At 46.0% G+C, this 16,413-nt stretch overlaps 1 protein-coding gene across 1 annotated transcript in view; it reads left to right on the forward strand.

The window, feature by feature from the left end:
- The first annotated feature begins 2,733 nt into the window (after window positions 1-2,733).
- The window catches only part of COL9A2 (collagen type IX alpha 2 chain), a 157,926-nt gene continuing 144,246 nt past the window's right edge, over window positions 2,734-16,413 (forward strand). Inside the window, exons 1-2 of the mRNA XM_069223778.1 lie at window positions 2,734-2,925; window positions 8,640-8,714. Of these exons, the coding sequence (XP_069079879.1) occupies window positions 2,857-2,925; window positions 8,640-8,714 (144 nt within the window). The 5' untranslated portion in view covers window positions 2,734-2,856. The remainder of the gene's footprint in view (window positions 2,926-8,639; window positions 8,715-16,413) is intronic.

Consider the following 16,413-nt stretch of genomic DNA (forward strand, 5'->3'; position numbering starts at 1 on the left):
GATTAAGATTCAAATATCCCTTCTCCATCAGTATGCAACTAACTCACTCTTTAGATTGCAGCAAAACTATACTAAGACAATTTATAAAAAAAATATGGTGCCCTAAGCTGCTGTCAACCCTTTTGTGTAATGTAGTGAATTGGTCCTTGAATGTAATAGCAGCTTGCACTCCAAGCTTGATATCACGGGTTAGCAATATTGTCAAAAAACATTTCCTGATCCAAAAAGGTGGTTTACATATGTATAAGATACATATCATTTTAGGAAAATAAAAAGGAATTGGCTTTACAAGACCAAAAAACAATATTGTTGGCATAATCATAGACTAGCCCTACACAGAATTGAATCAACCAAGATTAATAATTGAGATGCCTGAGGAATTTACAAGTCATTAATCTCTAAAATCAGCCCATTTCTTCAAGCAGCACATTTCCAACGACATGTGTATGGTATGATTCCTTGAAGCAAAGATTCCCTCACAAAGCAATCATACGCACGAATTATCGAGTATCTGGCTATTTGCTATTTTAAATTTACAAAACTGAAGTTCATGATCCAGCACCTGAGACGCTTCCCCTCATTAGACGTTTGCCCTAAATGGTCAGTAACAGGCAACGATAAAGCTAGCAGATGGCGTCAACAATTGCAAGAATTCATGTCCTGCACTCTTTCCAGAATGTGGCCTTTTATATGCCAGCCTTTTTAACTTTTGGGGGGTGCGAACCTGCAGGCAAAGAGTTATAGAATACAGAATACCCCGAGGTGAATAGTGTGAGGGTCAATGCACACATTGCCAAGTTCTTAACTTGAAAAGCACACAAATAGGAGTGACAATGAAGGCAACTAATGGGGGGGCTAAAAGACCCTTTTCACATTTTTTTTGTTATTATAAACAATAGATCCTCACAAGCCACAGGGCATGCACGCTGCCTCCGGCGAGACCTAAAAAAAAAAAAAAAAAAAAAAGGAAAGGGCAAAAAAGGCAAGCAAGGAGGCAACCAGTAAATATAAACAACGAATAACAAAAAACTAGCTGCTAAAGCTTTCTGTAGCTCAGTCCTAAAGCTGATGTTTCCTCGTCACCCTAACCTTCAAAATGTTCGGAGCAAAGGGCGTTATTTTTCCGGGGCCCTTGCCCCCATAAGGCAAGCTATGGCAGTCTTTGGGGTGCTAGCAGCAGGTAAGGCCAATTTACAAGAAGATGGTAGAAACAATATTATTAATGAATGCGGAGGAATAACCTAGCAGCAAAATTATATTTTGCCTAAAGTGCGAATATTTGCTCGCCCTTGCTGTACTTTTTACAATAAAAATGTACTAAAGGTTCCAAGGAGGACGTCCCCATGCACTAATTAACTACTTTTAACATTGATACTATGTACATGCATATTTGTGTCTATTGTTTAGTAGTGTAGTATGACTATGACGCTTGGCACTACACACGCATCTTTACTTCGTCGCTGTATTTGGTGCCCAGGCGCGTCTCGAAAGAGGCACAGCTGGACAGAGACCGGAAGCTACCCCTGGAGCCTCTTCGTTCGCATCACTGACTTTTTTTGAACTGTTTAAGTACAAAGAAAATGAGAACTACAGCTCTCCGAACAAAATACATGGGTTGCTTCTGAAACAGTGGCGACGTGCCTCTGATCAAAGTGCGTGTCGTCGAGGAGCTGTTCACATTCCTGACCTCGCCCCTCCACTGCCACCTCCATCCCCTGCTCACGGTGCCAGACATTCCTGTGGGAATTAGGCAGGATTGAGCACGGAGGCGCGAAGGACCTCGGGCAGATGTGAAAGCTCGGTGGGTTGAGTGGATGTTGGCAGCTTCTTACGTTTGAGCTCTCGGGTGTTCAGCGTTTCACCCTTTAGAGGTTGATATATGGATAATGTGGAGTTTGGAAATAGAGCCAAAAAACAATTTTGTTCGAGTTGTGTGCTATGTATAAAGGTTAGTAGATATTATAATGAAAGTTTGCAATAGAGCAGAACCTATTTCAAGTGCTCATGGCAGCGGGCTATAATGGTATATAGTGGAATACAATATTAGGCCACACGCAGTCTCCAGCGTGGTAAGGCATTCAGGAGCTATACTAAACTATAGCAGCCAGCAAACAATACGGCGCGAAAAGACCACTTGATGTACAGACCCAGCAACATTCGAGGTGGCTACACCGACTGAGGTGAGTGACTACACAGAATCATGTTGAAAGACACCCTTCGGCCGCAGAAAGCGCTGCGATGCGCTACAAATCCCACTGTCGTCCTATCCAAATACTGATAAGACAAACTGTATCACTGTGTTAATGTGTTGGTTAAGCAGATCAGTGTGTACGTCACAGGTAATCTGTTCAAATCTTAGAGGGGCTGACTTGATCTTTCCTCCTTCCCTGGTCGATAAAATGAACACTGTGGACTTAGGAAATTATGAAACATGATATGTAAGCACAAATTGGCAAATCAGTTGTCTTGTGTGTTGGTAGGGGTGTTAGCTTCACTGCCTGGAGAAAGTGTGTGGGAGAAAGAAAGAAAGATTAATTTACTGATTGATTGATTGATTGATTCCCATCCTACCTGCCGCATCCCTTTCCTGGGATGAATTCGTGTGAGCCCTTCTAGCCAATACTTTCCCCCGCACCTGGAAGCCTGCCTCATAACCAAGAGCCGCCCCTCTCAGCCCTGCCCCCTCACCCTTCCCTCAGCCCCTGCCCCTCCCCCGACCTCCAGTGCCAGGGACCTTCCTGCAGCCTGGCAGAGCTGGATTTAGGGGCTGTGCGTGGTGCAGAGCTGGGCGCTGCTACTGCTGTTCGTCGGTCACTTCAGAGTGGGTAGAAGGGACCCTCCGCTGGAGAACCCACCATGGCCCTCCGCGGCACCCTCCGGCTGGCCCTCCTGCTGCAGGCGCTCTGCCTCTCCCTGGCTCAAGTTGTAAGTTTGATTTATTTCTCTACTCAAACGTTTCCCCCCATAATATGGACTTATTCTATGAATATAGATAATAATGCCCATAGAGTTTGATACCCTACGATTAACACAGTGACAACCCTTCCTCTGCATTGTGCCACCACTGAGACAAACTTTCTGCCTCTTTGAAAACGGCCTTTGTAGAGCGTAAGCGCTATAAAACCCCTAGAGTGCAGCCCAGCCTAGACCTGTCAGGTGTTTGCTTGTTATTTTGTCTTATCCTCTATTAAATCCCTTTGAGTCTGGCAAGGCGGAGCGACTGAGGTAAAGAGGTGTCCCACCGCGCAGCATTCAGCACCTGATGCTAAAACGCTTTTTGTGTTTCTTCGTTGTTTTTGGGAGAGTGCGCGTTTAGCGCTATGTATCCACCCGAGGCAGAGACAGTGAATGTACAGACTGGCAGTGGGAGGTGTGAAGTGCTTAAAAAGACACGGAGACCAATAGTAGTGTAGGAGCAGAGAGGGAGCTGGAGACCCCGTTGAACCCACCACACCGCATCTGGCAGAGACATGCTACCCAGGATGGGGCTTAGGGCGCCCATCCACCTTCTGACGCACAGGAAGAGTCCAAGTGAGTGCAAAGACGGGGCTGAAGAGTTAGCGCGTTCCACAGTTCTACAGAAGGCATGGCAGTGGCAGGCTAGATGGGCCTACACAAATTCAGATGGAGTTTTTGTATCCTTCCAGAGAGCAGATACACCTCAGGGAACTTGTGTAAGGAAGGCTAGGAAGGGTGAGCATCCTTTTCTCTGGGAACTTTAAGGGCTCTGCTGCTCAAAGATTCTTAAGGATCAGAACCGGGGCTATATTTTCCCTATTATCATCTGCTATTAGCTGCGTTTCTAAAGCTGCAGTTGTTGAAATGAATGGAGCAAGGACAATATATGGAATTCCTCACTTATCCACCAGAATTTATGCAAAATTCACCAATAAACTAGCAAGAATTGTTTGGCAGAGGAGGACTGAGATTGGGCGTTGGCAGCCATTTTTATAGAGTAACCTAGTCCCCGTGGGGCACTTCTGTGCATGCCACACACATTTCTTTAAAATCAACAACTGGATTATATGAACCTTTGTCAAATACGCTTGGCGGATAGATATTATGCTTAGGCAAGGAAGAGGTACCTCTATAATACCTGTTGTTTAGAGCGCCTAGAAGCCAAGACATTAAGCCTAGAAGCGCTAATACACACACGCCACTATTATGTCCCCGTCTGTATTTGTACACCTTCCCAGAACCTCCGTCTCGGTGGGGCGGAGGAAAGGGGGCTGGAATGCTGCTGTGGACAGAGGGCTGCTGTTGGGAGGTAGGTGAGGTGGAGGGTGGTGTGCATCTGGACAGAGGACTCTTTATGTCCGCTCAGGCAGGGAGGTTTCCTGTAGCAGGGCCACGTCTTCAGGGTTATAGCCTAGGCGCTAAGAGGGGAGATTAAGGCACCAGCAGCTTAACTCAGAGAGCGCCTCCTTCCTCCACAGACACCACACCCCCGGGACAAAAGCATTTGGCATTCATTTGGGACAGACAAAGAGCCACATTGACTAGCCGAAGCCAGGAAGCCCCTGTCCCCAGATCCTGCAGGGAGCCTGTTTTAACAACCCGAACTGTGGGGTTTAACTGGCTCGTTTTCCTCCGCAGTAAACGTGCAGGAGCCTCTTTGAAGAATAAATATGCCTCAGAAACAAGGACTGGCGGTGGCTGCCAGCAGTGAGCACAGTCACGTGGCTTTAGGAAGAATTTCTTGGACTATGGTGCCGGGACCTTGCTGAGCGCCCTCTGCGCTGTCTTTACTCATGGGAGTTGTGGGTGCCCATCGGGCTGGGATGGTGTCACTCACGTCAGACAACGCCTCGCATGATTGACTTCGACCCAGCCCCTCCTGCCTGGCAGGAGCCTTCTGAATATACCTCCCATCTCACAGGCTTCGGAGTCTACAGCGAGAGTGAGGCTGGGTGGTTTTGAAGGACGAGTCCATCTAAATGAATATGGGTGGGCAGTTTTTGGAGAAGGGTTGTTTCTGCAGTGAGGGTGATCCAACCGAAGTCCATGGGAGACGTTTGGCGGTTTGACTAGATGAAAAAGAGTCCAAGTATGGCGAGACATACACACGAGGGGGAGTTGGGTGGCATATGTGTGGCGCACTCCATGCAGCTCTCCCTGCTGCTCAAACAATGAAACCTAGGGGATACCCAGGGAAGGCGGGTGGCACGAGAGTACCGCTGTTCCTTCGGAATAAGCCTCCAACCGTCTCAGCAGCGCTTCTGTTATTTTAGAATAAATACAGGCCCTTCTGAGCAGCAGTCCTACGCAGCACTGAGGCGATACGGGCACTTCTGTACTTCGAAAGGCGCTGCCTGTACCGGGACGTCTCGTGAGGATTGTGAGGGGCTAGACACTTTAAAACTGGCCTCCCCTCTAATTTATAGTACATTAATTTCTCAGCAAGGCTGCTGCACCTCTAGTGTAACTGTACGAAACAGAATTTCTCAGCGGGATTATTATGCCTTTAATGGCACAGGGCAGGCCCTTCTCAGCTACACCTTCAATGGGAGAGCACAGGGGCTGCTCAACAGAGCTGAGGCGCCTTTAAATGGGACTCTGCGGGTTCTTTTCCCAGGGTCAGTGCTTTCCAGCAGGGAATCCTCATCTTTGTACTAGATTGTGAGTAGTTTTCAGTATTTCTGTTAAAGTTTTAATGAGACACACATTTGCACTTCTAAGCAGGATTGCAACACTTTTAAAGGGACAGTGTCAGGACTTCTCAGAAGGGTTGCATTAGTGTTAGGGGGCAGTAGCAGCACTTCTCAGCAGGCCTCCTCTTCAATAGGGCAGCAGCCTTGCTTCAGAACAAGTTCGCTATTCATTAATAGAAGAGCAACACCGCTTCTCAGCAGGTCGACCGCGCTACAGGACGCTATGTCACTAAATAATAGAACAGCTTTGCAGGCCCACTGCCCTTTAGTAGGACAGTACCAGCATGTCTCTGCAGAAACTGTATCTAGGACAGCAGCAGCGCTTTACACGAGGTCTGCCGTATTTTAATAACGCAATGCAAGCATTTATCAACAGGCGGGCTGCATTTTAATTCAGCAGAATTGACACCTTTCTGTAGGACTGAGCATCTTTTAGCAGGACAGCACTAGCAAATCTCTGCCCACCTGAATGACTTTTCATAGGACGGTACTGGAACGTCCCTGTAGTCTGCTTTACTTTTCAGAGGCCCGTACATTGTCAGAGAAGCGTCAACACTGTACTATGAAAATTATACCAGGTTTGATATTCATTGCATAGAAAAGAACCTTCTTGGCAGGCCTCTTTTATGGAACGGCTGCAGTGCCGGCACTTCTTTGCAGGCCTGGTCTTCTTTCCGTGTTGCCGTATCAGCACTTCTCTGCAGGCCCCGTACACTTTTCATAGGGCTGTACAAGCACTTCTTTAGAGGCCTTCAGCACTTTTCATAGGACAGCACCGACACTTCTTTTCAGGCCTAGGGCACTTTTCATAGGACAGTACCAGCACTTCTTTGCAGGCCTAATACACTTGTCATAGAACAGTACCAGCACTTTTGTGGCCCACTGCCACAGTTAGCATAGGACAGCATCAGCACACCCCGGTGTACAGTCACCAGCTTCCTCTAAATCATACGGTCTTTGTTTCCAGTCCTAGGCTTTCGCGTGATAGCCTGATGCATTCTGGGTGGACATGTTTTGCCCGCACTTAGCTAATTAGACCAATGCCTATGAAGTCAATGTAGTAAAAGGTTTAGGACTGGAGCCCAATGAGCTGGAGTGGGGAGGTGACACCACGTGCCAGTGTGGCAGGGATACTTGCAGTAGGACAGAACAACCACATCTCACCAACATGAATTGTGCATGTCTTCGAATAATTGTTGTATTTGAATGAAGAAACGAATGGATGAAAGAATGTATAAAGCTCAAGAGCTGATCCAAGAGTGTCCCCGTGCTACAAAACAAAGCTTTCTCGGCCAGATAAGCAAAACTAGAGACTAGAGAACACCCAGGTTTTTCACTGTATCCTAAGATGCGTCTGATCGATGGTATGATAGAAGGAAACAGGTAGGCTATTCCAGGCCCTAGATGTCAGAAGGGAGGGGTGGGGGCTCCCTTCCTGGCAAGCCTGAACCTGTGATCTTAAACAAGTAGGTATCAGATTACACCAGGGTTCTGCTTATGCAATAATGATGCCTCTCTGTGAGATATCCTTTAGAGAGCTGTGTGGGCCAGCACCGGTGATTTAAAAAGGATACACTTTTGTACTGGCAGCCAGTGAAGTTGTGTTAGATGGTAAAATATCGTCACAGAGTGAGGCCGTGTTCACTATTTGAAAATGTGCATTGGACAAACGGACAGAGGTTGTGTACATTCGCTTCTTGGAACACACACTGGGTGTGATGTTTCCAAGAAGAATATACAATATCACTTGGTTTGTGGGTCCAAATAAAGGTCATCCAGCCCCACAACATGCACAATGATTTGGGGTGCAAGTCTGAAACTATATATTGGAGTCAACAACGTATCATGTTGGAGGCGCTTTAACAGTTTCCTTGTCTGTGTGACCATAGACCATAAGAGGCAGTGACACCTTTATAGTCTGCAAGCTGGTTACAGGCTCACTGCTGAGAGCTCTATGTCCTGTACAGTCAGAACCACCACGGGGTAATTCAGCCACTCATCCTTCTGAATCCGACACATTGCTAGCATTAAACAGTGTAATAATACACCTCTTATTTACAGCATTTAAACATGTCTTAAGTGCTATATAAATTCCGAATATTTCTGAGACATGGCCTGTATCTCGTACCGACCGAAAGTGTCTATATTCTTTGGTGAACATGGCAGCCCTAACTGACAAAAAGCATTCCTTAAACTCGGTCAACATGCAGATTTTACTTTTCATCAGCAGTGGCCAGGTGAATGGCGAACTAAGAGCGAAAGCAGATGCGGTGCACAATAATAAAACGTATGTTTTTATAGGGAAGGTGGTCGTTGTCACGATCTGCTGGCTGACTGGCCAAGAGTGATAACATGGATTTATTTACACTGCAGCAGGAAAGGCAATCCGTGCTACTCCCCTCCGGGTGGCCACCTCAAACCATGCCATCACAAGCATTGTTTCAGCCCTGGGATATCGCGTGACAGCCTAATGCATTCTGGGTGATGTAGTCTTGGTTTCTTTCTTTGACTATGACACCTGGCGGCAATGATTTGTAAGATGACCTGTCTAGGACAGGCCACAGTTTCCGTGACGTCACGAAGAGAGGAGGTGCACTCCCTCTCCTTTGTTACCCTAATGAATCCTTGATGTCACCTGTACCCATGTTACGTTTTCGTTTGAATAAATTCTTTAAAGGAGATTCGTGGCCTTAATCAGGTTTAGGTAATATTTATATACATCGGGGACCACTTTAGGAAAGCTTGGGCTGTTTGCCTAAGTCGGGCCTACATATGAATTTACGCCGTCTTTCATTTTACTGATTTTCTGTAGTGTTCATGAACATGTACCGCTACGAAACAGTAAGCCATTTCAGCAAATGTTACACGAAGGAACAATAATAATTATTGTTAATATTATGGTGAGCATTTATGTGATTCTTTGCTCAGCGCTGTCTTTATTCTGTTTCTTGTACTTATGTGCTTTTTCTGTCTTTTCTCGCTTTCTAGAGGGGTCCGCCAGGTGAACAGGGACCCCCTGGTCCCCCAGGCCCTCCAGGAATGCCCGGATCCGATGGCATCGACGTGAGTACAAGGTTGAACTCTGGACAAAGGGGGTCTTGTTGGTTCGTCCCGCCTCATCTGGGCTGGGGAGGAGGGCACAGTGCCGCAGTCCACCCTACTCTCACTAGATGGCAGCAGAGACCAAGGTAGAGAGGCAGGGTATCCCTGACCTGTAATAGAAGACCGGCTCTTTGAAACTAAAACTCTGCTTGGACCAAATCCGCTAATGAAAAGAGAGAGGAAGGCAGAAAGGCGAATTCCACGGAAATTAGCCAATGAGGCGTATAATCTTCTAAGAAATGCTTTTGCCGTGGTGCGAGAATTCTCCTTTCCAAACTTATGATCCCTTCCTGATTTTCATGAGTAGGATTCATTTTCTCCTGAGAAATAGTATCATTTTGTCTGGCCTTACTCTGAGTCCTTCAATGTTTATATTTCCAAACATGGCACATATGTCCCCGCAAAACCTACAGATGAGCACCCACTTCACAACTGTCCCTCGTGAAATAATCACACACCCTACCCATAGTAAAGCGTGACAGGATACTTTATCAGGACAGGTTTGCAGTGGTATTTATTAACTTAAATACAGCTTTAGCATACCATCAACTTCATCAGAACATCAACATCCTGACAAAAACTCCCTTTTCCCCAACAAGTTCTCAATGTGTGGCAACGTTTCAGACCCCCCAAGTCTCCATACCCGACCTCATTCTTTCACCTGTCATTCACAGTCCTCTTTGAATTACCCCAGTCTCTCTCTCTCGCTTACCCTACCAAACGTTCTCCAATGCAACCTCCTTGTCCTGTTCCAAAGCCCCACACCATCTTCCCCTCCCATGTGCCCTCCTCTTCCCCCATCCTCCCCTCCCTTGGTTTGGATATGCCCACATCTGACTCTCCATCCCCCAAACTACCGGCAGCCAGGCTAAACCCAGTAGGGCATTTTCCTGCAACCGTAGGGCGTTTCCTTGCCCCCTGCCACAGCGTCATGCCATGTTCCACTCGTAAACATCTCTGCACCATATTTTCTAATTCCAAAGGTTCCCCGCCATATCCTTCAATTCCATCATGCAATATGCATCCCAAACTGAGATAAGTGCACCTCATTTTTGTGAAATAGAAACTGCTCCTCCTCCTTAATGCCAGTATGAGAGATCATCTTGCTGTCCAGTGCCATGCAAAACACCCTGATAGCCCTGCTGAGCTTCTTCTGCTCTTTGTCAGCAGCAGAATGTTTCAAAGCTCCTCTCCACTGTTTCCTAGGTACAAATTCCGTACAAATCAGACATGTCCCTGCAAATTTCCTCTTAATCAGTTGTAAATCCTCTTTCATGTGCTGCTGAAGCATCAGACCGGACAATTTTACTAGATTATTCTCCCACAAGTGTATGATTAACATATCTGGGCAACCGCTCTGAGTCGCTAAGAAAGGCAACAGATTGCCCCATCTCATCCTACTCCGAACCCACCATATCACCTTATGCCTGCTACTGGATAATCCAAGACTCCATCCATAGATATGCTGGTCCATGTACTTAGATGCCCAATGCACAAAATAATGTCTCATTAAACATGTCTCCATCTTACTCTTCCATGGAGTGCTCACACACAATACAGTGAAAAACAAGGCATTAGCAATGAGTCCCAGGCCTGTCCACCCCCACAACCCCTGCCAAAAAACCCTTATTTCCACACATAGCGCTCGGAGCACCTGGATTTCCAGCAGCTCGGACTCTGGCCCCAATCCAAACCCAGCTGCGCTGCAGCCGTGGCCACACCAATCCTAACTGAATGTGTCCCGTACATTCCTAGATTCTCCCCTACCTTTCACAAAGCCATGTTCAATGCTGCCAGCAAGTGGAACGCTGTAAACCTCTTCCCACCGTCATGGCAAAATATCTCATCCTATCAGTGCCCTGGCCACAACAGAAACTTCCTCCATTCCCTCACTGACCACGCATCCCGCCTACCTCCTCCTGAAGCCACACCCATCTACCCCTCCCTGTCAAATATATCTTCAAACTCCTCAGTCAGATCCTCAACTGCATCTGTTCTAAATGTACATCACCATGCAACATTCCTGACTTCTGCGCCAGTCCTAGCAGCTCTGAAACCCTAGATGCACCAAAAAACATCCACAGCATTCACAGCCTGAAAATAGTAACCTCAAAAGGATCATAACAACAAAAGGGCAACACTTCCAAAATGCATTGCAACAACTCAAATGTTATTGTCTCCCTCATCCTTATCCCCTTGCCCCGCTCCTTCCCCAATCCTTTTAGAATCCTCCTCAATATCTCACCTTTAGCCAGGTCAATGCCCCAGTATGGCATGACATAAAACAAAAGACCAGCCAGTTGTCTTGCTATGGTCGTAGGAGATAAACCTTTATCAATCAAATACAGAACAAAACATATTGCTCTCCCTTCCTTGCTTCGGTGGTCCTGAGGTGTCGTCTTCTTGAAACTCCACTCTAAACTCTTAAACTCCCTCCATGCCAGTTGATAACTTCTCCTTGTCAAATCTGAAAATCACTCAGGCCAATCACTTGCACTCCCCCAACTCCCAAATTTCATGAGGTAGCTTTGTCTTTCTGTCCTCTGTTCCAGGCACCAGCATGCAAAATGTGTGCCACTGCGAATGAGATAAGGAGTCTGCTATATCTTTGTTCACCCCTGGCACATGCCTCGCCTGGAAAACAATATTCAGCTGTAAACATTTCTACATAAACTATTGCAATAATTGCAGCATCCTAAGATCAAGGCCCTCTGCTGGTTCACCAAGTCTACCACAGTAATGTCTACATTAAACGTCACAGTTCTGTTGGCTAACTCTCCTCCCCACACAACTGGTGCCATGACTAATGGAAAAAATTCCAGCAAGGCGATGCTCCTGTCCTGTCTGAAACAATGTTTGGACCATTTCTCACCACACCATCTACCTTCCTAGAAAAGGGGAAAACCCTGCAATCCTGCTGCATCAGAAATGATTTGCACTTGCCAAAATGTGTTATCATCTAGAAACAAGATAGACACACTATTGAAATCTTACAAAAAACATCTTCGAAATGCACAGATCTGCTCATACTGCCAATGAAATCCTCAGTCTATGATGGGGCAAACTTGCACCGGACATAGCTGTGCTGTCTTCTGCAAAACACCCTACCACCTCTCACCACTCTGCATGCAAAGTTCAAGAAATCTTGCAGCTTCTGTACTTTCAGCAACTCCATCTATCTCAAACCAATCACCTCATCCAACAATTGCCATATTTCCCAGACTTTGCTGGGCTGCAATCTCACCATCAACTCCAGTGTATCCAGTTCAATGCCCAGAAATGTCAAGACATAGTTGGTCTCTACATTCCTCTGTGGCTAAAGAAACACCTACTTCCCTTGCCAAGTCCTCAAATTGCTGCTGTGCTCTTAGTCACGCACCTGAGTTCCTCCTGACAACAAACAAGAAATTATCCAAATAATGAGACACCTCTCAGTGACCACTGCTCCTTGAAAAAACCCACTAATAAGTGCTAAACACTTCAAAGAGTGCACAAGACATGGCACAACCCATTGGCAGAACCCTTCCCACATAAATAGCCCTACCAAATTGCATTCCGAATAAAGGCAAATCTGCCAAATGAATAGGCAGCAGAAAGGGGATTTGATGTTACATTTTGCTAACTTCAACCCTCACCCACAGTGGCACACCATCCACACAGCATCATCCAAATACGTGTAAGCCACATTTGTGTCCTCTGTCGCAATGAAATCATTCACCGAACTGCCTTTAGGCCAAGACAAGTGATGAATTATCCTGAACTCCCCGTCCTCTTTCTTGGGTACTACCCCAGAGGAGATGTAATCAAATCTGGCATGGGCCAGTCAGAGAAGCAGCACACAATCCTATCCTCCGCAACCTCTTTCTCCAGTTTGACTGCCACCACTTGTGGCAAAGACTTTGCTATTTGCAAATTATTCACCCACCTACATCCCCGGAGTCCCTGGTATGCCAAATAAAAGCCCTCTGTAAAACACCTCTCCATTCTCAAAGCTGTTGGTCTGCAGCCAAGGGGCCAGTTTTTCCACCCTAACTGCCATAGGTGCCCTTGTGACCATGCGGGTCATGATGCCCCCTCCCTGTTGGCACCCACTATTGCTCTGTGGGGCTGGCCAACATGAAACATAGTGAATGGGATGTCTCCACCCGCACTCGGGGCATGCATTATTGAATTTGCAAAGCTGTCTTAAGCAGAAACCTTTATTGATGTGACAGCATGCCCCACATTGGGTCCTGTACCTTACTGGCCATATCCCGCCCTCTGTTGAGCAGGACAGTACTGAAAAGACTGGTAAGCAATGGAAAGGCTACTCACTGTGTGTGTAGTAGCTGGTGGTTGTATGGAAGCCATCCACTGCAACCACAGTTCTGAACACACATCCTGCATGGCTTGTCCGGAATGATGCTGATTCTAGCCCTGAACTCCTCATCATAGCTCAGCCATGCAAAACCCCCAAAATGCATCTGTACTTTCCCATTAATATCCATGAATTTAAACAGTGCTATCGCTCAGTCCAAATGCTTTTCACAATATATACTGGCATATATTAAAAAGGCCGATGTCCAGTTTTCCATATTAATGGGCATCCTGGGACATCAGACCAATTCCCACTCCCCTTATTTAGAGCCCTCCTTAGTCTGGATGTCCCTGTGCAGTAACTGAAACACATCCATATTCATGCTTCCAAATCCTATTTTTGTCTTAGCTGAGGTATGGGACCCCAAGGTCATCGCCAAATCGATGCAAGAGAGCTTTTTCCTATGTTGTGCCCCACCCTTGCCTTCTTCCTATTCATTTCCTCATCCTTTATCACATGCCTGAACTTGCTCCTGTGCTAACACATACTCTCACACTGACTCCCCATCCTTCTCCCCTGTGTTACCCATCATCCTATCTCCCACACCCACCCATTTGCAGCACTTTTTGCCAGCCACCATGTCCCCAGTGTCCCATACCGACCACCATTCCTTCGTACTTTTAGGAAATCTGCCTCCGTCACCCATCTCCTAAGGGCATTCTCTGCCAGTCCAGGGCTGCTTCCAAACCCATGCTGAAAACCAGGGAAGGCCCCCTCCCCACTATCTACCGGCCTCGCCATACACCTCGCATCCCCTTCTCCTTCCTCCCAGTCGATGTCGCCAGGCTGTGCCTCCTCCTTGAGGCCTTTGTAGCTGCCTCTGTAGGTGCAGTGACAGGCTTCGACTTCCACCTGTCCTGCCTTCCCCTCACATGTCCAAAAGCAGTGAGCAGGCCGCAATAGCTGCTACCACCCTGTCCGATGCTTCAAGCACCAGGCGTGTCATCTCTGCCCAAGCCTGGTCCATTACTCCAGGCGTGAGGAGGTCATCCTGCTCTCTCACCATGTTGTTCTCCTGCATGCTCATCGCAGGCCCCAATTGTCCCTCAATCCTCAAATGCAAACTTTCTCCGAGTTCACTACGGGGAAGGAATCAGTTAGAGGCTGAACCTTGATCCTCCTTTTCCTTGAATAACTTTCCCTAAAGCCCGCCTCTTCCTTTGTCCCTAACCTTTCCCCTTATCCTGGCCTGCTTCAATCCACAAAGTAAACCTGGAAGGGAGACAGGCTTCACCTGTCGGTGTCCATAGGCCCCTTCACTCAATTTGTTTTTGAAAAGTGCAACCTTTGTTCCCTCCTATTAATTTGCTTGTATCCTCCTTCCTGTGTGTTACCCCTGGCAGGTAGACCTGCTCCAATTCCCACCTGTTCTCATTCTTTTATGTGTTCATCCTGACAGGATTTACCACACACAACGGAATTTTACAAACTGTTCTTTATGAGGGCTCAATTTAGTTTCTATGTGCTGTGAGGGATTGAGTCAGGATTATAATGTATTTGAATGACGAAAAAGTCATGTGCCACAAGCATAGAAATAAGACTACGCTTTTTCACAGACACTGTAGGGCACAAATGCTGAACTGCCAGCACTCACCTGCACAGAGAAGATATGACAATGAGGCACTAAGGTGCCAAATTTACACACTGTATCATTTGTGTTGATTTAATTGATTTCTGATAAATCCTGCTGTCTAATCCTGCACCTATATACATGAAGTCGTGTTTCCCTCTGTGTTTAGTCAGCCATTTTTGAAAAACAGGGTATGCACAACATTTATAGAAATGTACAGAACTGTCTGGCCTAATCTGGGAATTCTAGCACCCTGGATTGAGTGCACCTACATTACCTAAGCCATTCAAGGCCAAAACAGCGCCCAGAGACAGCTCATCCCAAGAGCAGGTGCTTCATAAGTGTAAAGAGTCACACTCGCTCACGTGCTGTCTAATGCGATCATTGTCTCACATCCCCTTTTGCTTTCTAAAGAGCGCAATCGCATTCTGACTCTTGCACTCACTCACTCTTGCACTCTTGTGCTTTCTTTTACACATGTGCTCACTCATTGTATATGAGTATTATAGTTGCATTTATGTGATCAAAATATTTTATTGTTATTGGAATAGTCAAATGTTAAAGACATACAAAACAGTACTGGTACTGTAAGGTATACATTTGAAGCGTATTGGAATATTTTTTCAGCCTGATATTGAAAAGAAAATAACTAAAGTAAATAATAAGGGCTACTGTAATATGAGAGATAATAGAACATTATAAACATCACAATGCATTGGAAGTGCTAATACAGTAGTCAAGAGATTGTAGCTGCATTTATCTAGGTCATTATACCTCTAATGAGATGCAGACATGCCTCGCGGATGGACAGCATATTAGGCTGGAGGTGTTTGGTTGCAAGAATGGTGAACTGCAGTGGAGTGGACGTGGGGACAGTTTTTGTGTTGTGCACGATGGCTTTATTCTGTCAATGATCACTGCACATTACCATGAGGAATGAAGAAGAGTGAGAGATAAAAGAGAGGATGAGTTTTATTTTAGTCTTGTGCTTGTTAGGAAGTGTGTGGATTATGAGTGTGGGCTATGAGTGGTGCAGTGCATGATGAGTTGAGGAGCGAATGGCACTTCTGATATTGCTGTCATAGGTTTGTTGTGTGGAGTGACATTGACTGAGAGATAGTAGGGCACATGTGTAGGTGTCTACAATCCTTGTGAGGAAATAGATTGCAGTTCTTGTGTGAATGAGATTGCGAGTGATCTGATGTTTGTACTTTTTTTGCAGGGCTAATTTGTTCTGTTTATTAGTAGGCTTTATGTTGCAATATCGTTTTAGGAAGAGCAAGGTATTTACTTCCTTCCTGAATTCCAGGATATTTCTTGATTTTGCTTGGAGGCAATTCCCTAGATTGGCTGCATGTATAGAGAATGAGGTTCTGTCAACCCATTTCATATCTTAACAGGAAAATATCAGCTATAATAATTTGGAATGGAAGGTTCTGTTCTATGAGTATCATTTGAACTCTACTTGGAAGAAATATGTGCCTCTGTCATAAATGGACCTGGGGACAAACCTCAGTGAATATAACAGCTTCTGTCTATGCAGAGATAATGAACCACTAGCAGCACTAGTATAATGGATTTTATGGGCAAAGAAATAATACGTTCTTCCTGGATCCTTTTGGTGATCAGTGGAGAAGGACGAGTGGTCTCCTAATTAGAGACAATTTATGTAGACAAGGTGAGATATTACAAGGGTGATGGTGGCCTGCATCTTCTGAGGTTAGCATAGAGGA

This window comes from Pleurodeles waltl, chromosome 3_1 (genome assembly GCF_031143425.1).
Source record: "Pleurodeles waltl isolate 20211129_DDA chromosome 3_1, aPleWal1.hap1.20221129, whole genome shotgun sequence".
Lineage (NCBI taxonomy): Eukaryota > Metazoa > Chordata > Amphibia > Caudata > Salamandridae > Pleurodeles > Pleurodeles waltl.